Source organism: Pygocentrus nattereri, chromosome 9, assembly GCF_015220715.1.
Source record: "Pygocentrus nattereri isolate fPygNat1 chromosome 9, fPygNat1.pri, whole genome shotgun sequence".
Classification (NCBI taxonomy): domain Eukaryota; kingdom Metazoa; phylum Chordata; class Actinopteri; order Characiformes; family Serrasalmidae; genus Pygocentrus; species Pygocentrus nattereri.
Window position 1 is genome coordinate 3886703 of NC_051219.1, and position 25931 is coordinate 3912633.

A 25931-nucleotide genomic window follows, 5' to 3' on the forward strand; every position below is an offset into this window, starting at 1 on the left:
GAGGGAAAGTAAATCCTAGCTGTTGTGCTGTGGCTGCACCAGTTGTATCTATAAGGAAGGACTGTTGTGGGAGGAACCACTGCTATATAGGTGCATTTGGCAGTTGCTGGTGCTGCACAGTGCATGGGGCAGGTGGTGTGGGGCACATAGTGGTGGGCCACTCTGAAGTGGCAGACATTCTACTAAGTGGGCTATCACCTGGACACGGAGCTCTATGGGCACTGCTGTGCCTGGCGTATGGCTATGAAAGCTCTGCAACAGGTGTCACATGTTAAGTTGCAACACCTCTGCTGCGGCACCCTGATAGAGAGAGTAGCCATGGATGTCCTGGGCCTTTCCTACCACCAAGGCCCGGAGCTGCTATGTGCTCGAGCCCATGGATTATTTCATTAAATGGCCTGAGGCAGACCAGAATGCAGCCACAATGACAGAGCAGCTGGTAGAGGAGTTTTTCTACCAGTTTGGCATGGCAGAGGAGCTCCACAGTGACAAGGTGCACAATTTCGACTCGGCTGTCATGGCTGAGGTTTGCTGAGAGACCTGGGTGAGCGAGAGAGACACGGACCTTAGTGCTCCCACAGTAATACTCTCTAGGAGTGCTTCAACTCAATGCTCATTACTCAGCTGATCATCATCACTGACCAGCACCAGCACAATATATGAAGACCAGCATTTGCACCTGGACCTTCTCGCTTGCATTGGTTCCACTGTGCAGAAGTCGACTGAGTTCACTTCCCATGTTCGGCCATCAGCTCAGGACAATCACAGAGGTGGTCTTTGAGAACCTGTCAGGGTTGGAGGGAGCAGCAGTGCTGGAGCAGATTATGCTGAAGAGCTCCACCACTGTCTTTGCCTATCGGGGTAAAGCCTGCACCCACTAGAAATGAGAATATGGTTTGTGCCTTCAAGGGCAATCACTGCTGCCAGGAGTGTGGATGTGGCCATACAACCCATTCCACAGGGAAGGGTGCTGCCCAAAGCTGCAGTCACCATGGGAGGGGCCCGGTGTGGTAAAAGAATGCCTGGGCAAGGTAGTGTATTGGGTCAGTGGACTGTTGTAGTTCAAAGGGACAGACTTGCCCTGTACTGGCCCTATGAAGAGGAAGCCATGCTGGATGAGATGGGACAGTCACCTCAGGGGCCGCACCCCAAGGAGGAGTTGGAAGTGTCCAGGGCTGAGGGTCCCAGGGACAGCAGACATTATGAGACCCCTGCCATGAAGAGACCACAGTGAGGGGGACAATTTCAATACAATTCAAGGACTTAGTTTGTGCAATGTGGGTTGCATGGATGACATTTGAAGGGGAGGCAATATGGAATTGTTCATGCCTGTGTTGTGTTTTAGTTTAGTTCTCCTTTCTGTAGCTTTTATTTGGCTGTTTTGCTTTGGGAACATTCTGGGGACACTCTTTTTTTTAGGAGTAGTGTGTGTGTGATAGAAGACTTCAGAGACAGTTGAGGAAACCTGGCACAAGAGAGCTAGCCTAACTTGATTTCAGGGATTGTCTCTCCTTCTGTTTCTGTGCAATGAGTTTAGTAAAAAAGCAAATTTAAGCATAAATTATGGCCTCTCCTGAATCTTAATCTGAGTGTTGTCACAATGATAATAATGACAATAATAATAAGTTACATTTATATAGTGCCTCAAAGTCGGTCTACATAAAAAAAATGAAGTTTAAGGTCAAGTTTTAAAACACGTAAGTTTGACAAAAGTTTGAAAACAGGTAAGTTTTGAGTTGTGTTGTAAAAGCTAAAACAGAAGTGACATTGTGGGGATTCTAAGGATGTGAGGTCATGGATGTCCTGTTATGCTGAATGTCCCAGCACCAACCAAGGTCAATCTGAACTGTGGGACTTTAAGCCAATCAGTATCCAAACATCTTAGTGTAAGGGCTGGGGTGTAAGGATGGAGAGGTTCAGCAATGCATAAAGGGGCAAGTCCATGTATGGCTTTGAAGGTTAAGAGGAGTAGTTTGGGTTTTTTATGCAAAGAGACAGGTAACCACTTCATTTTGTAGAAACGAGGTGTGAGAGCATACAAAGCATTTGGTGTGAGTGAGGACCCTCATTGCTGAGTTTTGAACATATTGTAATTTAGTGAGGAGTTTAGCTCATAGACCAGAAAGAAGTGCATTACAGTAATCTGGACAAGAACAATAAGAACCAGAATTTCTGCTTTGCTGGAACAGAGTCTGAATTTGTTACAGAGGCAATGGCAAATGATCTTAGTAAGTAAGCTGATATAATAGTCAAACAACATAGAGGAATCAAAGATGACACCAAAAGTATCAATAGTTTCTGAGGGTTTTACATGTACTCCATCAATGTGAAAGTGCCAAGGATAGAACCTTGGGGCACACCTTGAGCAACATGAGCAGTGCAGGATTTATGTTTATTAGTGATAACCAGTTACCAGTGAGGCAAGAATTAAACCAGGAAAGAGCTGTAGATGAGATGCCAATAGGAGAGAGATGGGCATTGGCTATGTCATGAGAGAGTGTATCAAAAGCATAGCAGAGATGTAGGAGAAGAAGATAACTAATTGCTCCAGAATCAGAGCTATATGAAAGGTAATTAACAATCCTACGGAAATCTGTCTCTGTACTATGGCATGAAATTAAACCAGACTGGAACCATTCAGACAGATTATTTGATGCCAGATGATTGTAGCTGAGATTTGTTTCCAATAACATTTTTCAATAGTTTAGCAGTGAAAGGAAGATTAGAGATTGGTCAGTAATTATTTAAAGTTGAATTATTTATAGTACAATCTAAACTAGGTTTCTTCAGGAATGGCACAAATGCAGCAGTTTTATAGCTCTAATAGGACAATTCTGGACATAAGAGAAATATTAATCAAGTAAGAAATGGGAGTATAGATATCTGACAATTTTTGAGTAAGGAAGCAGGTACAGGTTTTAACTGGCAGGCTGTGAAGTTAAATTTCTTAATTAAGTTTGAGACACGTGATGAAGTGGCCAGAGTGAAATCAGTAAACGGATGGACACTGTGTTCAGAAAGAAACTCCTGTAGTTCAGTGTCATATAGATTTACAAGTTTATCGAAAAAAGGTATAGACAATTTAAGTTTTATTATGAAAAAAGTGGAGAAATGCCTCGTGTAACTCAGCAGAGTCAGAAACATTAGATGCAGGGAGGGATAATGAGTTTGTAAACTGTGGTAAAAGTGACCAAGGCCTGTAGCTAGTGTAGCAGGTGGGGTTTTGCGACTCCACCTACGTTGCTTGTGAAGCTGCGTGGCTGCGTTTAAATTACTGGGCGGCCCCTTTGTACCCTATATATGGGCAGGGGGACGACTACTTTTGGTGCGCTTCCTGTCCCCCCTCCTTTCTGCTGTGACTTCCGTGCCGGCAGCGTTCAGCGTGGAGTTTAGCGTGACTGTTTGGATTACTTCTCGTGAGTTTAAGGTATCTGTTCACAGCATTACGGGATAACGTGGTAGTTGGCTTAATTACTAACTCCTCGTATTTGTTTGTAGTCGCGGGCTCGTATTCGATTGCCGGCTCAGCGCTGTGGTATGCATCTCTGATGTTGCCTGGGCACTTTCACTTTAGTAAGGTAATTTCTGCCTGTTTCCTTTTATATATGTTCTGGCAGTGAGTACGGCTTTTGGCTAACCTTATTTCTTGGGTGGTGGGATAGTGTTAGTGATTGTGCTGCCTTGCTGCGGGCATTGTCTGCTGGAGCTGTTGGCTGTAGCCATTGTCAGCTGGAGCTGCTGTGTGTTATTACCTGCTGCTGTCTGCTGTGGCCATTGTTTGCTGTGGCTGCTGGCAGAAATTGATGCTGTGCTGGTAAGTATGCAAGCTGCATTGACTTAAATCAAATATTAACTAAATTAATTGTAATTCTGTGTATTGTTCTAGGTTTTATTGTCCAGATTGTGCGGACTGATTTCAGCTCCTCACAATGCTGCTGTTTTGCCTGGGTTTATTTAAGTTTTTTTTGGTGTTGCATTAAGTTTTGTTTTTGTTTAGTTATCTTGAGTTATTCTGGTTTTGGTTTTCTTTTCTACTTCCTTACCTTAATTTCGGTTTTTGTTATTTGGTGGTGTTTAGGTTCGTGATTAATTTAATTTTTACTTTATTGTTCATTTGTTATTTTTGAGTTGCTAATTTTGCTTGTTTTTGATTTCTATCCTGATTTATTAATTTGAATTTGCTTTGGCTTAATTTTGAGGTTTAATCCTGATTTACTAATTTTGCTTGTTTCTTGATTTCTATCCCGATTTTATTAATTTGGATCTGTTTTGGCTTAATTTTGGGGTTTATTCCTGATTTACTTCTTTGGGTTGTTTTTTCTTTTGTTTAACTGATTTCGGTATGTTTGCTCTATTTGTTGGTTTACTTTAACAACTTTATTTTATTTTATTTTATTTTTTATTTATTTATTTATTTATTTTTTTTGAAGAACCAGCAGAACTGTATGGGAGCACGGGATCCCCTTCTTGGCTGTGTTTTTTTTTTTTTTTTTTTTTTTAAATCTTTTTGTCTCTTTGTTGGATAGGAGCTGGGGGCCAAGCATCTGACTTGGGGATGTGGAATTCTATTCACCTTTCCTGTAGTGTGGAGCACGTTGGGTGTGATTGAGATGTGTGGCACTGACATGTGTGGTTTGTAGTGTAGAGGATATTCCTATCCCTGTACTTCCTTCTGTCGTGGTAAGCCCTTAACCCAGTTCCTTCCTAATTTGTTGCTGGTAATTTAAATAAATTATTGCTAGTTATTTTTTTTATATTGATTCTCCAAGAAGGGAATTCCTGGTCTGCCTGGTGGAAAAGATGTTTTAAAATAATTGTCAATAAATCTCTATTAAATGATTGTACCCCGTCTCTGGCCTTTGAGTGTGTTGAACCTGGGTGTCTTTGTCTTCTCTAGGCCTTAAGTGCCTTTTTTTTTTTTTTTTTTTTTTAAATCACCTCTAGGTGGTGTAGTCGTGCATTAACAAAATTACGCCGCTCTGCCACACTAGCATTGCTGATTATGGAAGAAATGTGGTGTGAACAGTCTGCATACATGGCAGACCTGTATGCTAACATTTGTTCACTGTATGTAATGCAGTGAAGACTAAGGTCAGTTTTTCTAATAAAGCTACCCAAGATGGTGACCTACTGCTTTCATGGAGCAAAGGACTGAACCAAGGACAGGAATGAAAGGGCATGAACCTAGTCTTCAAGGGGACAGTAATAGTTCAGGTTGTGTCTAGAAGAGCGGGTGACATACGATTGTGACACGTGGCAATAATTGTAAATCACGGGCTAGACGTAAACGCGCAAAGCTGTGATGGTATAAACCTATATTTCTTTATTTAATCATTACTTTAAGTGTTTGTCATGGATGCTTCACTGAAACAGCAACATGAAAAGAATATTTTCCTAAAGTGAAATTACTATTCAGAAAATTTTAAAGGGAACAGTAGTTACAGTTTCAGTTTCCTTTATTAAATTAAAAAGATTTACAATATCTGCCCTGCGATGGACTAGCGACCTGTCCAGGGTGTGTCCTGCCTTCCGCCCGATGACTGCTGGGATAGGCTCCAGCACCCCCCGCGATCCTGACGGAGAAGCGGCTTAGAAAATGGATGGATGGATTTACAATATGACAAATTAAGAAGATCCATTTAGTACAAGTTCATACAAGCTCAACTATTTAAAATACATTCAGAGATATACAAAAGCACATCATTTATCACAAACACAGAACTGAATGCTGAAAAATTACACTCACACAATTACACAACACTTCTGCATCCAACTGACATTCATTTCAAATACATATATTCATTAAACATGCGTACATAACATTCAGAGAACCAGTATTACAGTAAATAAGAGCACATCATGACTTATGCAAAGACTGAACTTAAGCTCTAGCGAGAAACACATTAATTATGAAATAAAGTTATTTTGTAAATAAGTTCACCAAATATTCTTGAAAGCAATAATCTATAACTTAACTTGATTGAATGCATAGATAAAGTTTACAGAACTGAAGTTGAGTTAAACAGGTTTCTTCAGATTTCCTAACATGGATTAGAATGAAAAGGCAGTGTCTAATATTTTCATCATGATCATCGCAAAATATAACTGCAAATTATTGTTGCAGTATTTTGAAGGGTTTAGACACATGAATCTGGGTTTAGCTCTGTAAGTATTGGGATTTCAGCTCTGGTTGGGGTTTAGGCTCTGGTAGACTGATGTAGACTGGCTCATCTGATTGGTTGGTGTTGGTAGACAATCTGATTGGTTGGTGTTGGGGCTTAGGCTCATGTAGACTCATGTAGGCTGGCTCATCTGATTGGTTGGTGTTTGGGTTTAGGCTCTGATCAACTTAATCTGATTGGATGGTGTTGGGATTTAGGCTCTGGTAAACTGAATCTGATTGGTTGGTGTTTGGGTTTAGGCCCTGGTAGACTGAATCTGATTGGTTGGTTTTGGGGTCCAGGCTCTGGTAGATTGCAGCCATGCTGATCTTGTTCCGGGCTCCAGAAGGATCATTTTCATAATCATCATCAACCTGCAACCACAGCAAGACACACAGGAGAAAAAAAACAAACCTTAGTCTTCACATTATGTTCATTTATTCATACAGAATAATTGCCTATGTTGTCATTAAGCCAAAGGTTTCCATCTCTGGCCCTGAAGATCTACTGACATGGAGATTGTAGGATAAATACACTTGACTCTAATAATCAGATGCTACTAAAGTCCTTGGTTGTCTGGATCATGTGTGTTAGATTATGGTTGTATCTAAACTTTTCAGGGGAGGACTTTACCAGAATCAGAGTTGGGAACCTCTATATTACACCTACAATAAACCAAATGCTGTATACCCATTATAATTAATTTGACAATATCTATTTATAGTTTCCTACTGTGTCCTATGAAGATTGCAGTGTACAGTCTTGTGTCCTTCATAGGAATATTTTATTGCTTTAATAAGTAGGTGAGCTCATAATTAAACATGTTCTCTGTATATTTTACATTGCTTCGGTGATTTGCATAATATAAAAGATGACACGTAGGTCATTATCGGTAAGAGCATCTTCTGAATTGTCATACATTCCTCTGGATTTGACTCTAGAGAACTCCAATTCCTAGAATTCCTCTGGAAATCACATGACTGCTGCTCCACCATTCATAGCTGATCAACATTCTCCTTTACACCATCTATCAGACCTCCACTATACCGTAGAGTAGTTAATATATAAGCCTGGGATTTTCGGTTAGAAGTTTCATTTAACTTTTTGGATTGTTTTGGATTTGATCTGTGCCTGTTTTCTGACAATGAGCTTGGATCACGTTTCAGACAGTAAAACCTCTTTTTCTAATACATCCACGATCGACTGATCAGTTGTGTCACGTTACACAAATGCCACAGCTGTCAATCAAATGGTGTTGTGTTCAGTTGGAATGAAACAAATACCTACAGACTCTGTAGCCTCATGAAACAGTGCTGAATTCCACTGACTTGCACTTTTACATTTAAAAACACTTCATAATTGGTTATAATGAGACGCAGGTTTCAGACTCTGTTTTTATTTGGTTTTTTCACTCACTATGTTCTGTGTTCCTCTCTCAGTGTTGGTAGAGGCAGACCCTGCAGAACAATTGAAGATGTTAATTAAAGAGTTGGTTTCCACAAGACTGGTGGATTTCATCTTCAACAGAGGAAATCTTTCATAACTGATATCTAATTTATACTCATATTAAAGTATCAAAGTATTACGTTGCTACCAAAGCTGCTTTTATGTGATTATGGTTGTGTGTGTAGTACCTTGTGTCCTATTGTGGAGCAGTTTGTAGATCAGTGCTGATTGTCCAATCACTATAAACAGCAGCAGAGCCACACAGACAATCCAAGGGATGAGCGAACCTGAGGAATCTGTCATCAAGAAAAAGAGATGAAACAATCATTCATTACAGTTTAAAGCAAGTTGTAAAATTTTATAAAAAGACACTTCCACTCCTGAACTGCATGGCTCCTGAGAATAGTGATCTTTCACTTTTTCAGTACATTTATTCATTAGATTTCCTTCAGCTCTCCTCCCTTATTTATTGAAGAAGTATCATAAAACATGCATTCAATATACTAACAATATCCTAGTTAATAATATTTAGTAGTGAGTGCACATTTATTTTTGCTCAAACATAGTTTTCACACAATCTTCATAATTTTTTTTCCCCCATAGGAATGAATGAGGTACAAAAACATGCATTTTTTCTCATCCGTCATTTCTCCCATAGATTTGCATTAATCTTTGCCAAACACAAGCCCAATTATGTCTTTGCCCAACAGCCATCAAAATGCATGTCCTCACTCAGGACAGGTCCTCAAACTCTACTGCACAGACATATTAACCTGCCCTCCTCTATGTTTCATTTTTTATCCCTCATTCCTCCCATATAGTCCCATTCATTTTCACCCCTACAAAGCCCTAAACTTTCTTTTTCCAACAGCCACCAAACTGCATATACTCACAGACATACTGACCCACACTCCTCTATGTGTTGTTTTCTTATCCTTGAATTTCCTCCAATGTACGTCCATTCATTATTTTTTCCACAAACCAGCCGTATTCTTTCCTTAAATGACAGCCTCTAAACTGCCTACTGCCCTGCACTCCTCTAATCGTGGATTTTCCATTTCTCGTTCTTTCTATGGAGACCCATTCATTTTTACTTGCACCCTAGCCCTGTTATTTCCTTTATCTGACAGCAACAAAATTCATTTTTCCACCCCTCATGCCATAGCAACTGAATAGAAACACCTTAGCAACTGCCTAGCAACAAGCTTCAGCTGCACACTTCATTTTCTTCAGGAAATGTACTATTCTAGTTATGTCTGTTAAACATGTAGTTCATGTATTTTACATTGTTTATCATATCAGTTAACCTTGTAGTTAATATATTAGTTAATATTAGTTAGTATATTATTTGATCTGAGTTACTATATTACTTCATCTGTCCAATCAGTCTATAAAGGTTCTTTATCCAGTGTTAACTCCTGGAACAACCCATGCCTTCTAATGTTCTTTCATAAGTAACAGAGCACAATGCGTTATTTGTTATTATGACACAGTGGTCAACAAGCACTCACACACATATTTTAAAGTACATACAAAGTCTTGCTGTACAGTAACATCTGACCAGACTGACCTGAGATTTCTCTCTTCTCTGCTGTGGATTTCACATAGAAAAACAGAAAAAGAGGTGCATAATGGTACAATAACACAAATTAATTTGAGATAACAGTGTATGTCACTAGATTCAAAACATTTTTTTAGATTTTTCAATGCAGTTTAAGCTGTAGACAAGCTCTCAGTATCACCAGAAAACAGCAGATATTACAAATGTTATAAATATACAAACCCACTGTAACACTGAGCTGCTGTGTTAGCAATGGTCAACATCAAGTACAAACGTGCTCTTCTGTTCTGAGAGTCTTTACCGTGGACAGTAAGATAATGAAGTACCTGTAATGCTGAGTTTGATGTTGATGGACTCTTTGTTGTTGATTGAACATCTGTATGTTCCCTGGTCTTGTTCAGTCAGGTTGGAGATCAGTAGAGAGAGATTTGCTGGAAGGTTCTTATTAAACATCTGGACTCTGCCTGTGTATCGTGGCGTCTCATTGGATACCTCAGTCCCACATGAGCCTACATGCTCCCATTTCACACTTACAGGTTTTGTGCGTTGGTCAGTGCAGGAGCAGGGCAGGAGAACAGACTGTCCTGGAGATCTGAAAACCAGTTTCTCCTGAGTCTCTGACAGTGTGCAGCCTGTAGGAACATAAAGCAGCACAGTGTTTCTGTTCTGTTCATTACTGTTGCATTTTCTGGCAAAACCTTACAAACTAGACTGAGGGACCCATTCCTCTCGATCAAGGCATCAATAATGGACTCCTGGTCATTTGGGAAATAACCAATAATTTCCACTAGCAGTATACTGAAATGGCTCTACTTTGTTGACCCCAACCTATTGCGTGGACTTGCCCACTGAACTACAACTGGTCTTTCACATCCTACCTCTGCCGTCTTCAAGAGAAAGTCTGTTGAAGGCAGCAAAATGTTTTCGTGACATCAAAGTGACCGGGCCCCACTGAGCCATGCATGGCTTTTAAAATGCCCTCCTGCAGTCCCCTAGGCATGACTATGTGCCATTTCCTCTCAACAGTTACTGGCTCAATCCAAGTCTGTAACAGCACTTTAGCATAAGGAGACAGGGCCACTACCTCCTCCCAGTGGGACTGTTGTTGTGAACTCACCCACTGCATCACTGGCTGCAGGTCTGGTTCTTACTTTTGCTGATCAGCCCACTCATTTCTTTCCACATCTTGCAGCACAGCACAGCTTTGTGTGGTTGCCCTTCATGCCATCTCAAGCTGTCCTGTACTGCCTGATAGCCAAGAGTGGACAACAGCTCTTCTTGAGCGACACAGTACCCTCGCTTATCTTAACTCATTATTCTACTAAAGTAGGCTAAATCTCTGTCTCTGTCACACCACTGCTGCGAAAGAATGACACCCACACCCTACCAACTGGCATCTGTGTTTAGGATAAAGGGCAAGTTGGGCTCCAAGTTTGCCAGGATAGTTGTGCTCATAAGGGCTTGTTTCAGGGCCTCAAAAGCTGACTGACAGTCTTCTAATTAGTTGAAATCTTTTGCTTTCAGGATCAACTTGTACAAGGGACAGCGATGCAAGAAAGCCACTGCACAAACTTCCTGTAATAAAAGATCAGCCTTAAAAATCTTTTCACCTGCTTCTGTGTGACAAAGCATGGTCACTAAAATAAGGTCTCTACTTTGTCCTCAGCACTATCCATTCCCTCCTTGTGGTGCCCCAGGAAGATCAGTTCCTTGCACAGAAATTTACATGTCTCAGGGTCCAATTTCAGTCCTGCTGCCCATATTTTTTCTAGTACCTTGTGCAGAGTGCTCACAGCAGATTTGAATGAGCTCCAGTGTGTCAGTTTGTCATCCAAGAAGACCAAACATTCTTGTTGTAGGAACCCATCTAGCACCCTTTTCATCCAGTGCTCAAACATTGCTGTAGCATTGCAGAGCCTGAAAGCATGAACCTTGAAATGCCATGGCCCCCTGCTTGCTACCTGACCTGTGCTTTTTGGCTATGGGTGCATTCATCCAGTCGCATGTCCCACACTGGCAGCCTTGTGTCACTGGCTGAGTGGCAGCAGATATAACCAGCCTAGAGATCATTTCTGTCATCTGCTCCACCCACAACGGTAATAGAGACACGCATAAGTCCTACACAGTGCTAACTGTGGGACTAGCAGTGTCTGCACTGTAAAGCCTCTGGCAAATAATCAGAATTTCTGATTTTCTGAACTTGTTACAACATATGAACAAATTCTCTGACCAATTTTGACTCTGTACATTTTGCTAGAACTGAGCATTTCTCACAAAATCACACATCTTTTACATATTTACATCTTTACAGCTTAATTATGCTGAAATTGAGAAAAATCTGTGAAACTCCTCTTGTGAGTGAAAAGGGCACACAGTGTTTCACCACCTCATCCAGGAGCTGAAATACTGAGTGCTTGTTAATTCAGCTCAGACATCTGTTACGCAGTGTGAGCTGCATTTAGAGATGTTTGCTCCACATCTGATGAAGCAGAGAACAAACTAATCTATAACAACACCAACCTGTCAAACTAGTACAAAATGCAGCAGCTCAGATCCAAACAAGAACAAAACAGAAGCTAAGATCAGCCCCGTTTAACTGCACTCACTGCCTGCATCTTTTACCAGTCATTCAACATTCTGTTACTAGATTTTAAAGCTATGAATGGCTTTAAATACTTGCAGAGAATGTCACAGACTGAATAAATGTCTGTACTGATGTCCAAATAACGTCTTTACAGCTTCAGTGTTTGGAAAACCTGAATGTGTTTCAGTAATACCAGAGTTTGATCAGCTGAAGATACACCAGAAATATAAGTTTACCTTTAATGCTGAGTCTGATGTTGATGGACTGTTTGTTGTTGATTGAACATCTGTATGTTCCCTGGTCTTGTTCAGTCAGGTTGGATATCAGCAGAGAGAGATTTGCTGGAAGGTTCTTATTAAACATCTGGACTCTGCCTTTGTAGAGCTCCGTCTCATTGGATACATCAGTCCCTCCTGAGTCTACATGCTCCCATTTCACACTTACAGGTATGGTGCGTTGGTCAGAGCAGGAGCAGGGCAGGAGAACAGACTCTCCTGGATATTTGTGAATGTCTTTCTCCTGAGTCTCTGACAGTTTGCAGTCTGCAGGAACATAAAGCAGCACAGTGTTTCTGTTCTGTTTATTATGATTGCATTATCTGTTTAACTGTGATTGACTAATGCCACTTCTCTCATGTGAAGTCTGGAGTCTAAACTGTAGTGTCATTTGTTGTTGTGGTTGGAAAATTATATATTGTTGCTGCAGAATTCTTTACATACACATATCTGTAATATGGTGATTACAAAGCTGGCCAGTTAGATTTCATTGTATGATCTAATTTTCCAGCTTATGCTGCCTTAAGGTCATTACACACTGAAAGTGAACAAAAAAGTCTAAATATATTCAAGTTACAAAGAAGCAAGTGATGATACTGGGCAAGTCACTTTTTAGTTCCAAGACCCAGTTTAAGCTGCTTTTGGAGATGCTATCCCCATACCTGATGAAGCAGAGGACAAACTAATCCCTTTTTCCAGTTAAAGTTTGGGTTGCTGGAACATGACTGATCCATCAGCTTAATGATGAATTTGTCTACAAGATGGAGATACACAATCTTTCTGTTTGGTGTCTAGCACTGAATGCCACCAAGACCTTAAGTGAACTTATTGTGAACTTCAGGAAAAAACAGAAGTGATCATATTATCAGTATCAGTGACTTGCCAGTGGAAATTGTTAGCTGTTTCAGCTGCCAGACTCTCTTGGTCTCTGAACACCAGCACCATCCTCAAAAAGAACAGCCGCTTCAGTGGGAAGTATCCGGACATCTATACACCTAGCATTTTGCACTATTCCTTTCCACTATATCTGTTTATTACTACCATCTGTCTGACTTCATATTGCCAATCACCAGTACTGTTTGGTGCCCTTGCTTTTATTTGTCACTTGTTGTCTGGTGTTTTTATCTAATGTGTTCAGTACCCTTCTTGTACCTCTTCCTCTATTGCCCCTGTGTACATCTTTTTGGGTCTTCTTGTCTGTAGGAGCATGCTACTGTAGTACAATATCTTCACTGTATTTTTGATTGATCTTTATTCTGAAAGCATATGACAATAAACCAATCTTGTTTTTGAGCTTGGCTGTTGCCATGCCTACACCTGAGACAACAGTTGTGATTGGTCGAGGGAATGCATGTTGCTTGTGATAGTTTGCAAAAATCAAACTAAGGGTGAATAAAATAATGTTGCATCACATTCTGTGTGTACATCACACTGAGTGTGTAACATCTTTACAGTTCAAATTACCATAGAAACACTGGAGTGCTGATGACAGTTTGTCAGTTTCAGTAATACCACAGTACGATCAGGTAAAGATACATGACTACTGCACGTCTAAGTCAGTTTATCTTTAATGTTGAGTCTGATGTTGATAGAGTGGTTGTTGATTGAACTGTATACTGAAATGTATACTGTATTACCCCACATGATGTCTTCTTTGTATTATGCTATATACATTGTTACACTTTTCTTTGTACTGTATATTCTACACTGTGTACCCTCACATTCAATGCCTAGCATTTTGCCCTATTCCTATTTATTCCTGTCATCTACCTCACACCATATCGCTGGTCACTTGTACTGTTTACCTTTATTTTTTGTTACTCGCTATCCAATGTTTTTCCTAGAATGTACAAGACCCTTCTAAGATATGCAGTACCTCCCTCCCCCATCAGCCCATCTACTTCATTTTTGTCTTTTTATCTGTTGCCTCATGATGCTGCAGTATAAGAATGTCTGTGTATTTTTGATTGCCATGTATTCTTAATACATTTGACATTAAACAAATCTCGGTTTTGAAATGATTGGCTGAGTGAGTCAAGGTTTGCAAAAATTGAACAGGGGTCTAATAGAACAATGTCATATTTTCACCATCTGAAAATTGTTTGATGTGCAAGTTTAGTTGAAATTTATTGACATAGAAATAAATGTACAAATACATCACATTCAGTGTGTAAAGCCTTTGCAACAGCTAGAGTGCTTATGATAGTTTCAAGAACGTTTCAGTCATATCACAGTATAATATGGTAAGGATGAATACACAAGTACTTTGAAGGTTTAATTGAGTTTACCTTGAATGTTGAGTCTGATGTCAATGGACTGTTTGTTGTTGATTGAACATCTGTATGTTCCCTGGTGTTGTTCAGTCAGGTTGGAGATCAGTAGAGAGAGATTTGCTGGAAGGTTCTTATTAAACATCTGGACTCTGCCTTTGTAGAGCTCCATCTCATTGGATACCTCAGTCCCTCCTGAGTCCACACGCTCCCATTTCACACTTACAGGTTTGGTGTGTTGGTCAGAGCAGGCGCAGGGCAGGAGAACGAACTCTCCTGGATATTTGTGGATGATGTTCTCCTGAGTCTCTGACAGTTTGCAGTCTGCAGGAACATAAAGCAGCTCAGTGTTTCTGTTCTGTTTATTACTGTTGTAGTACGTGTTTATGTTTTTGTGTGTTTAATAGCGATTGAGAAGTTTTGAACCGAAGTATCAGTTTTTATTATATCTGAAAAATGATCCCATCCCGATTCCAAAAAAGTTGGAACACTGTGTAAAATGTAAATAAAAACAGAATGCAATGATTTGCAAATCTTGTAGCACCATATTTTGTTCGCAATAGAACATACAGCACATAACAAATGTTGAAAATGAGATCATTCCATGAACAACTTTAACTCATTTAGAACTTGATGGCAGCAACGCTTAAAAAGTTTGTAGCATCCCCTCTTCTTTTAACAATTTAAACACATATCAGATGTTGAAAGTGAGAGATTTTACCGTTTTCTGAAAAATATTAACTCATTTAGAGCTTGATGGATCTCAGAAAAGTTGGCACAGTCTACCATTGTGTAGCATCCCCTCTTCTTTTTCTTGTGAAGTGAGGAGACCAATTGCTGTAGTTCTAGGAGAGGAATGTTGTCCCATTCTTGTCTGATGTAGGATTCTAGCTGCTCAGTTCCGGGTCTTATTTACTGGATTTTTCGCACATGTTGCATTGATAGAATCTTTCCAGATGTGTAAGCTGCCCACACCATAGCCACTAATGGAACCCCAGACCATCAGAGATGCAGGTTTTTGAACTGTGGGCTGATAACAAGCTGGATGGTCCCTCTCCTCTTGAGTCTGAAGGACACGCCGTCCATCAGAATTTTACATTTTGATTCATCTGACCACAGAACAGTTTTCCATTTTGTCTCAGTACATTTTACATGACCTTCACCCCAGAGAAGACGGCAGCGTTTCTGCATCATGTTGACATTTGGCTTCTTCTTTGCATGATACAGCTTTAAATCGCGTTTGTGGATTAAATGGTGAACTGTGTTTACATTGATTTCTGGAAGTGTTTTTGAGCCCATGCAGTGAATTCCAGTACAGATTCATGCCTGTTTTCAGTGCAGTGCTGCCTGAGGGCCCAAAGATCACAGGCATCCAATATTGACCGCCACCTTGTCCCTTTAATACAGGGCTTTCTCCGGATTCTCTGAATGTTTTGATGATGTTATGCACTGTAGATGGTGGGATATCCAAATTCTTCATTTTTCTGAAATTGTTCCACAATTTTTAGATGCAATTCTTCACAGGTTGGTGAGCCTCTGCCCATCTTAGCCTAAGAGAGACTCTGCCTTTCTAAAATGTTCTTTTATACCCAGCCATGTGAGTTAGTTGCAAACTGCTCCTCCAGCTGTTTTTTTGTCAGTACCACTTACTTTTCCAGTCTTTTGTTGCCACTGTCCCAACTTTTTAAAGATGTGTTGCTGCCATCAAGTTCTAAATGAGTTAATGTTTTTCATGAAATGGTAAAATGCCTCACTTTCATCATCTATGTTGCAGATGTGTGTTCTATGTTCTATTGTGAATAAAATATGGGTCTATGAGATTTGCAAATAATTGCATTCTGTTTTTATTTACACTTATTGACATTTTACAAAGCATCTTAACTTTTATGGAATTGGGGATGTATTTTGACTATTTTGACAAATTTAATTTGGTGATTACAAAGCTGGCCAGTGTAGCTTCATTTTATGATCTAATTGGTCAGTGCATGCTGCTTTAAGGTCTGTACACACTGAAAGTGATGCAAAAAGAAAAGTCAAAACATTTAGTAAGTTTTCTGCTACTGGAAAAGAAGCGTGCCTGAATTTGAGTGCATTGCCAAGGATGTGTTTTTAAGGACGTGACTCAGAGGGCAAGGATAGCCTGGCTGTATTACTAACTAGGCTACTGTAACTAATGTTAACTAAAACAATGAAAACTTATTTATCTGACAAATATCTTGTTGGCACATCATCCACTGAGAAGAAAATATCTTGTGACATAATGTCCTCTTCAGCATCCAACATGAGGCCTGTTAGCTCTGTTGGCTTATTAGCTCATCTGAAGAGGCAGCAACTGTTGCTTATCTAACATGAAAACCCACCTCACTTCCCTCTGCTGTTTTTGAACAGTAAAATATCTTCCTCTCTGTGCTGCTGTATTTTTGTGCATCATCAGTGCTCCCACCTAAAAAGATGAGTCTACATCCTTACACTAGTTACAGCTAGCCATTGTTTTCCCATGTGATTAACTGGATTTCCATTCATGAACTCATACACACGATACTTGAATATCAAAATTAATCAGAATGCACATCATTACTGCTCACAAACCCAAACCAAGCTTCAAGGTTTTTGCCATATGCAAACACCACTATCACACATTGAATTCATACAAGCACTTCCCCAATTAAGAGTCAGCATAGACCACCAACAGACACCGACTCCGAGGCAGCACTGCGGCCAGACTACACACAATATTACAAAGAGAAACTGTAGTGTTACCAAAAGGGAAACACATATATGTACACAAATATCCATCTACATACACCTCACCTTACATCTCCTTTTTGGAGCTCTTCTCTGGATCCTAAACTTCTTGGCATGTGGTGAATTTGGTTGCACTTCAAGAGTTGCGTAATTAATACGACATAGCTTAATTATATCACACACTCAGTGGTCAACCGAAAACACAACAGTCTCCCTGGACAAAACGAAGTCGCGTTCATCATTTCTTTTCTAATACTCAGTTAAGCGTTTAATTGCCTTAATGGCAGTGCCAGTCCTGTCAGGTAAGTATTGCACCAGTCTCCTGTTGAGTCCTGTTTATGGCATATTCCACTCTTTTAGCGCCCACTCCTCAACAAACTTTGTCTTCAATGGCAGAAAAGAGCACAGCACTGTCATTCTCACAATCCAGGATTACAGCTGTAGGGTAGCGCAGGGTATTGAGACCCAGTACTAAATAGGTACCAGCTCCTGATTGGTCAGTACTGAAGTATGTTCTGCACAAATGGTGCTGTTATCAATATTTATGTAACGTTAGTTCAACCATAGCATCCATACGATTCTGATTGGCTGAGCATTACTCTGTGCTGTCCTGTCATAAACGATAAAGTTTTAAAAGTGTGGGCTCACATTACTGAATTCAATAAACCTGCAGCTAAATGCAATATATGTAAAAAGGCACAGTTAGCATCAGTTTTAAGCATTTCTAATTTATGTTCCTACATAATAAACAGTCAAGCAACAACCACAGCTCCATCAGTGGCTAGACGTAGTCGGTCATGTCAGTCTGTACTGCTATGAAGAATTTAGAACCATTTGTCAACTGTGTTTGTTTGCACACTGTGGAATTAGACCTCCACATTTTACCCATCCATGCAGTGAAACACCCACATGCATACAAACTACACAGTACACACACACACACTAGGGGGCAGTGAGCACACTTGCCCGAAGCGGGCGGCAGACCTATCCACAGTGCCCGGCGAGCAATTGGGGGTTAGATGCCTTGCTCAAGGGCACAGTCATGGACTGTCAGCCAAGGGGATCGAACCAGCAACCTTCCAGTCACAGGGCTGGTATTGTTAAGCAGTATCGACATCATTATTGGTACCTGCTGTAGGGTGTCTATGTGACTGGATCAGCAGACATAATGGACCACTGGGACAGTTAAAGTGACCATCAAAATCAACGTGGACCAGTAGATTAACCATTAGATTCAAACAAGTTCTGGCTGAAATGTGCACCCAGTTCATGGTATAGTGGACTAGAATGGACAGGAACTGTCGAAACCGGTGTAATCCTTACCCTAAGGTCCCCAAAATGTCCTTGACAATAACGTCCAAGGTATTTTTAAGTATATTAGTAGGGAACTTAATAAATATACTAAAGGACACTAAAGGTCCTTTTTTTATTAATGTGATTCATGGAAATACAACTAAAATTTCCTGTACACTTCAAAAGTAATATATTTTAAATTGTATTTAATAATTTAGTATGCTGTAAGGAATTACACGCTACATTTTGTAGCATACTTTAACAAAAGCATATTTAAATATCCTCAACATTTTAGCTGCAATGTAACTCTAACTAGTATTAGAATAGAATTTGTAGTACAGTTATGTCTTGCTTAGGTTGCTGAAGTTAACTCCACTTCAACAGAAGTTGTTCCAGTTTAGAACAGAAAAGCTCTTCCAGGCTCAGACGACTTATTTCAACATTACTTAGATATAATTTACACTTAAATGGCCTGCGTGCAGCTGTGCAGTTGCCTTGAACTGCTAGGAGCTGACTCGTGGTGCAGACATCGCTCATCATTGATTCATGACAACAGCAACAGTGAAAGCACCAACCAGGGCTCAGGTTTTGTTTACAACTTGTATCATCACTATGACAACTGAAGGTGTGTGGAGGCCTCCGTCTGTCCAAGCTTTTAAAAAACTACATCCAATTTGTCAATTCTGATCCAGTCGAGACACAACAGGTGAGCAAATCACACAGTATAAACTCAAAAAATCTAAATAAAAAAAAGTGGCAGTATTACTACAGAACTACTACAGGGCTAATAAAGGACTAATACAGGACTAATACAGGACTACTACCACAAAGAACAAATCCTTTTTCCCAAATGTTTTAGCCGTTCTTCATACCTTGATTACTTCTGCTAATAATATTATTGATTCTAGCTTTGTTTTTAGTCTCATTCAGCAGATGTATGAATGTGAAAGACACACAATTCAGCAGATTACCTTTAACAGTGAGGCTGAAGTTCCTGTACTGATTCTGGTTTATCCAGCATGTATAAATTCCTCCATCTTCTTCAGTCAGGTCTGAGATCAGTACAGAGAGATTTCCTGGAGGGCTCTGGTTAAACGTCTGAACTCGGCTGCTGTAGCGCTGAAGGAGATCTTCACGGTTTGGTGTTCTCCACTGAACTCCCACAGGTCTGTCCTGCAGGTCAGTGCAGGTGCAGGACAGAAGAACAGACTCTCCTGAGGATCTACTGACTGGAACAGTCTGTTTATTCTCTGACAGAGCACAGCCTAAAACGAGAGCACACAGTCTTTATCTGACCACAGAATATGTTATATGTAATAAACATTCTGTAATTTTACACAAACAGCATTGCATTTGAATTCCATGCAATTCTCCATTCCATGCATTCCATTCTGTTTTATTAAAATGATGTAAAATGTGTCTGAAGGAATTTATGATTAGGAGATAATCATTAGTTTTCTTAAACATCACTTTCATACACCTGAAAATACCCCTCATATCTAGAATTGCAACTATTGATTATTTCATTTTTTAAAGTAGTCTATATAAATAATTTAAATTATAAATTTAAATTAAAAGCGGGATCTGGCACCCCTGATCAGGTGGCTGGCTCTGTGTGAACAGTGAGCACTGCAGGAGAGGAAACAGCGTCTTTTCCTCCATCTGATTAAAATGATATCAGCTCTTCACTAAAAACCACTTCACACCAGAACACTCGCTAAACTCAGCCCCGCCCGCTTTACCAGCCGCTGTAGTCTGAGTAATTCTCCTGTAGCTCACAGCCAGCGGGCAGCCGCTCTCATTTACTCTCAGTAACACATGTGAACTGCAGCTGGAGTTCAGATCCACACTGTGGCCTCAAACACACAGTTAGGAATAGAGTCTCACAAGCTGAGCCACATCACACTCTTCACTGAGGCTACTGTGCAGAACGGCTACTGGGCACTAATGCTGACCAGCTGAGCGTTGAACTCCACCAACAAACATCTGTCTCTCCACAGAAGAGCACGGCTTCATAAAAGTAGTAAATGTGTCCGATTTTAAACGACTTTTTCTGTTTTCAGAGATTTTATTATCTACATTGTGTTCAGTGATGAAAACACTTTCCAGCTGTTTAATCACAGCAGTCACATCTGCACCAGCATCACATTCCACAGCTCCAGCTACTGTTACTGTTCTCTTCAGTCTTACAGAGAGAAGCTTCTGGAAACAGATTGGGTGCTGAGTCAGTTACGCTGGTGCAGTGCGGTCAGTACTGAAACTGTATGATGATTTGACCGACTGACCTGTGACCTCCAGCTGGACATATGGCACGTCCTTCTCATCAGCTCTGCAGGTGTAGAGTCCAGAGTCCTCTTTAGTCAGATCTGAGATGAGGAGAGAGAAATTTCTGGAATGGTTCTGGTTGAACATCCAGACTCTGCCTCTGTAGGATTCTGTATCATTAGACACTGCAGTCTGATCTTTAGTCCATGTGACTCTGTCAGGGTTGATCCTGTGTTGGTCTGGGGGACAGGGACAGGGCAGCAGAACAGACTCTCCTGGAGATCTGGAGAACGTTCTCTCACTGACACTCAGCACAGCACAGCCTGCAGACCCAGAAATACAGACACACACATCACCACCATCTCAACACCAACAGCACAGTAACCAGTTCTCTCAGTGGTCTTTACCACTGTTACCCCCTCTGTTCACATCAGCTGGATGTGATTCTGTCACACCGTCTCTCGTTTAGTGTTATTTACTTGGCTTCGTTCCTGTGAATGTAGATCAGTGATAATGGAAGCTTGGATCCATACAAACATGATGAATGTTAAAAATTGTTCAAGTGTAGAAGAAAAAAGCCCGAATGCTCTAAATATTTGTTTCTACATCAGATAGGCTCACAAATTACTTATTAATTATGTTATTACCCTTTATTGATGTATGAGCTTTTAATTTGATTGTCACTTACTTGAACTCTGCTACATAGCACTGACATAACCATGCCTTAAACATGTCATGACAGATTGTGTTCTGTAATATTACAGTGTCCTGTTAAAGGTAATTACCTTTACAGATGCTATAATGTTTTATATCATGTTTATGTCATGTGTCATAATGACATTATTAACAGTGATGGTAACATGACACTGTTATTAGGGATGCACTGATATGGGAATTGTGGGCCGATCATTCATATTCATCTCTGCTGATGATGATTCATAAACATGTGCAGTCTGAAGGACATTTTCACTCAACACTGTGGAGTTTACATTACAGAGAAATCTAATATTCGATTCTTTAGAGTTACAAACGGAGTAAATTCATAAAACACAGATATTTCAGAGCAGAACAGCATCTTAAATGTTCTGTTACCATCATGAATCACTATGACAGCATGTGACACCTGCTGACATTACATGACGTGATATGTTTACAGTCTGTTATGGTTTATGTTATATTTCTCACTTTACAAGAAGACACTCAAAATGAATAGATTGATGAAGATATTAACTAGTCCTGTTTTTATCCTGAGTTTATAGTATAATAAACTGTGAAAATCTAAACCTTGAGACAGAGATCCAGACAGAGCTGCACAGTGGAGGAAAATGGAGCAGTAAATCAGTAGATTAATTAACAGATCATTAACAGGACAAACTCATGAGAGCTCATCTTACTTATTAATATGTCAGATCGGCTCGTTATCAGTGTAATAAACAGCAGTTAGTTCACAGTTAACGAGTAAATAAGCTGGAACTGACGAGTGAACGCCGATCGGCTCGTTATCGGCGTAATAAACAGCAGTTAGTTCACAGTTAACGAGTAAATGAGCTGGAACTGACGACCGAACGCCGATCGGCTCATTATCTGCGTAATAAACAGCAGTTAGTTCGCAGTTAACGAGTAAATAAGCTGGAACTGATGACCGAACGCCGATCGGCTCGTTATCGGCATAATAAACAGCAGTTAGTTCACAGTTAACGAGTAAATAAACTGGAACTGATGACCGAACGCCGATCGGCTCGTTATCAGTGTAATAAACAGCAGGTATTTCACAATTAACGAGTAAATAAGCTGGAACTGATGTCCGAACGCCGATCGGCTCGTTATCAGCGTAATAAACAGCAGTTAGTTCACAGTTAACGAGTAAATAAGATGGAACTGACGACCGAACGCCGATCGGCTCATTATCAGCGTAATAAACAGCAGGTATTTCACAATTAACGAGTAAATAAGCTGGAACTGACGACCGAACGCCGATCGGCTCGTTATCAGCGTAATAAACAGCAGTTAGTTCACAGTTCACGAGTAAATAAGCTGGAACTGATGACCGAACACCGATCGGCTCGTTATCAGCGTAATAAACAGCAGTTAGTTCACAGTTAACGAGTAAATAAGATGGAACTGACGACCGAACGCCGATCGGCTCGTTATCAGCGTAATAAACAGCAGTTAGTTCACAGTTCACGAGTAAATAAGATGAAACTGACGACCGAACACCGATCGGCTCATTATCAGCGTAATAAACAGCAGTTAGTTCACAGTTAACGAGTAAATAAGATGGAACTGACGACCGAACGCCGATCGGCTCGTTATCATACATGTTATCATACATGTTATGTATAGAAATGTCATTCACTTGTATTAAACATGCAGGGTTTTAAGTATTTTTAAGAAATAAATCATGTAATACGAATGTCTTTTGAATACCATGTACCTAGAATCTTATTTATTACATGATAATCAATCTAATCAAGTCATCAGTGTGTTTTCAGTTAATTACATTATACATTCATTAATCCTTAATAAATGAATTTAATAAGTGTGTCAAAATGCTGTTTTCATTGTAATGGAATTTTCCTGTCATGTTCATGAACATGGCATCAATGCGTCGTGTACATGTAGTTACTGTACAGCATTACTGAACTATCAGTTAAAAGAGACTTGATTACTTAATACTAACCTCTTAATGAGGTTCTATGTAACACACACTATGTAATGAACACTTACCTAATACAGGACTGAGAAATCAATGAGTTATTTATAACATAATTAATAATTTGTGACCCTTATTGAAAAATATTATGCAGGTTGAAGAAGAAGAACTGTAGTGGTGAAAGTAAAGAGGTGTAGGAACTGATGGAGGAACGTAACTGCAGCAGCTCTACTGACCTACAGAACGTTCATCTGCTGTCCAGCATCCACACAAAATGCAGGAACGTTTACTTTATAAATAAAAGGTTACAAATACATGATGATTAAATTTCTCATACCTTCTCAAATTTGACCCCCATCAAACAGAAATCCTGATTAACCCATTAAAATCTTAATGCTTATCTCAAGCTTATTACACACACCTTATTATTCAGTATGAAGCCTTATTATAAGACTTATTATTCAGTAACTACAGGGACTTTCATGCAAACTGGCTGAGCTACTCTTAGGCTATAGAAGTGTGCAATAAGAGTTTAGGCCCACTTGTGGGCCCTGGCTTTTTAATGGGTTAAACCTCTGTTAGACTTACCTGTGGAGACTTGGAGAAAGACGCCTCTATTATATCTCCCGTTGTTCCCACACAGATACACTCCTTCATCTTCCTCAGTGAGGTGGGAGATGATTAGAGCTACAGTTCCTGGTTTATTCTGATTCAGTATCTGAACTCTGCCTCTGTAGCGCCGATTCTGACTGCCGTCCTCTGGTAACACTGAGTGATCAGCTCTGTAGTCGCCTGGTGTGAACTTTCTCTTAAATCCCCACTGAACTGTCTGAGGATCAACCTCTCTTTGTTGTGTGCAGGAGCACGGCAGCTCCACAGAATCTCCAGCAGATCTGGTGATGGTGTCTCCCAAACCTCGCTCTACAGTGCAGCCTGCAGAAACACCACATCACCAAGAACTTACATTACACTCAGAACATATGAACACTCATGATCTCTGAACACACTGCAGGGTTTTAGCTCTGATTTCACTCTCTAGACAACTTCTCAGGGTTTGGTGTGAAATCGGCTCCTCAGAGGTTCAGCTGAAGCTGATGGTCAGTACAGACTGATCTCTTTGTCCAGCCCTGCCCACAGAGACGCAGGAAGGAGTTTTAAGCTGGTGGTGCTGAAGTTTTAAGCAGGATATATGTGAACGATGACGCCACGTAAAATGATTTGCCTTTTTTCATAAGAATTTTTTGATAATTGAAATCAAACAGAATGTGTTCTAATGTGTTGAGAGACAACAATGTATTCATATAACTGACACATCAACCCACTGATGCACATCCTGTCTTTGCCGTCTCGTTCTGGACAATCATCAAATATTACATTACTTACCAAGTAACAATAAAATGGGAGTTAACCAGCCAAACAGCTACTGCTGTAAAAATTAGTCAAAATAATCAAAATTATTTGGCTGGAAAGCTGCCACTGTAAAATGCTGTCAGTTACTTAACTAGACAGTTATCATTGTAAAACTGTCAAAACTAAATTGTGAAAAACTGGAAGTCGGTAAAAGGTACTGCAAGTGCGCCCCCTGCTGTTTAACAGAGTGTAATAGCTCCCGAGTTTCAGTTTCCATTTAGTTGCACTAAAGCTATTCATCCTAATCAACACACAAGTTTAACTCAGTCTCATCTAGAGGTAACAGAAGTACACAAGTCCCTTACTTAAGTAAAGGCACTAGTAATCTAGTAAAAAAATGCTTGTACATTGTACTTGGACTGTCTGCATTATCATCCACAATGTTCACCCATGTTTACTACATATTTGATTCTCTCTACTAAGAAAATATTTATAGATATTTATTTTAGCTGTTAATACTAAACACCAGATCAAAGAACTCCTTTAAGTAAGACCAGCCAAACTTACAGAGGAGATCAGCAGCAGCCAATTGCTTCCACTCTACAAGGCCACTGTAAATGCTGGACTTCCTCCAGGAGAGTTTTGGAAATGGCCAAACACACTTTAGTCCTGAGCTGTTTCAGATTTTTTCAGATTGTGAATCATCATTAATGTGGTGCTGTTACCCAGGACTGTGTTTAGTCTCGATCTACAGAACTGGATCAACATTGTTTCCAGTGTTGAGCTTCTGATGAAGCGTCTCAGTGACTTGAGCGTGTTTTGAGTCTATAAGAGAGGCCAGAACTGGAGCCTGTATAAATATAAAGCAGCACTGAACGGAACATTTAAAGAACCAGCTTTGATCAGTTTCAGACAAGAACAGTCAATCCTTAGAAAAGGAGGTCAGACAGAGAGGAGAGAGAACCAATAAAGACATGATAACAGTATATCTAGAACCTGAACTCTTCTACAGTTTATCTACAGTGAAGCAGAGATACACATGAAGAACTCACACAGTCGTGTGGACTCACCTGAAGATTCCTGCAGCACAGAGTAGAGCAGAAACACACAGAGCCACATCTTTACTGAGAGAACACAGCTGTTCATCTCTCTCTCTCTCTCTGTCTGTCTCTCTCTCTCTATCTCTCTGTCTGTCTCTTTCTCTCTCTGTCTTTCTCTCTCTCTCTCTGTCTGTCTCTCTCTCTCTCTCTCTCTCTGTCTGTCTCTCTCTTTCTATCTCTCTGTCTGTCTCTCTCTTTCTCTCTCTCTCTCTCTGTCTCTTTCTTTCT

At 40.1% G+C, this 25931-nt stretch overlaps 1 protein-coding gene and 1 long non-coding RNA gene across 3 annotated transcripts; one reads left to right on the plus strand and one right to left on the minus strand.

Moving 5' to 3' along the window:
- The first annotated feature begins 3273 nt into the window (after positions 1-3273).
- On the plus strand, positions 3274-4844 carry LOC119263991. The gene is made up of 4 exons (XR_005130685.1): positions 3274-3427; positions 3499-3578; positions 3663-3814; positions 4527-4844. It is a non-coding gene; the product is annotated as an uncharacterized LOC119263991 (long non-coding RNA).
- Positions 4845-5649: 805 nt separating this feature from the next.
- Positions 5650-25816, minus strand: LOC108415414 (polymeric immunoglobulin receptor-like). 2 transcript variants are annotated; one of them, XM_037540907.1, is made up of 11 exons: positions 25674-25816; positions 23842-24186; positions 20621-20923; positions 19307-19600; positions 14316-14621; positions 11989-12294; positions 9495-9800; positions 9178-9198; positions 7796-7903; positions 7578-7618; positions 5650-6535 (listed from the first exon to the last, which is right to left on the minus strand). In XM_037540907.1, the coding sequence occupies exons 1-11, from the start codon at positions 25747-25749 to the stop codon at positions 6350-6352; spliced, it is 2292 nt and encodes a 763-aa protein (XP_037396804.1). In that variant the 5' UTR covers positions 25750-25816; the 3' UTR covers positions 5650-6349. The 2 variants fall into 2 exon arrangements, with proteins under 2 accessions (XP_037396804.1, XP_037396805.1); XM_037540908.1 differs by lacking the exon at positions 14316-14621.
- Positions 25817-25931: the final 115 nt, after the last annotated feature.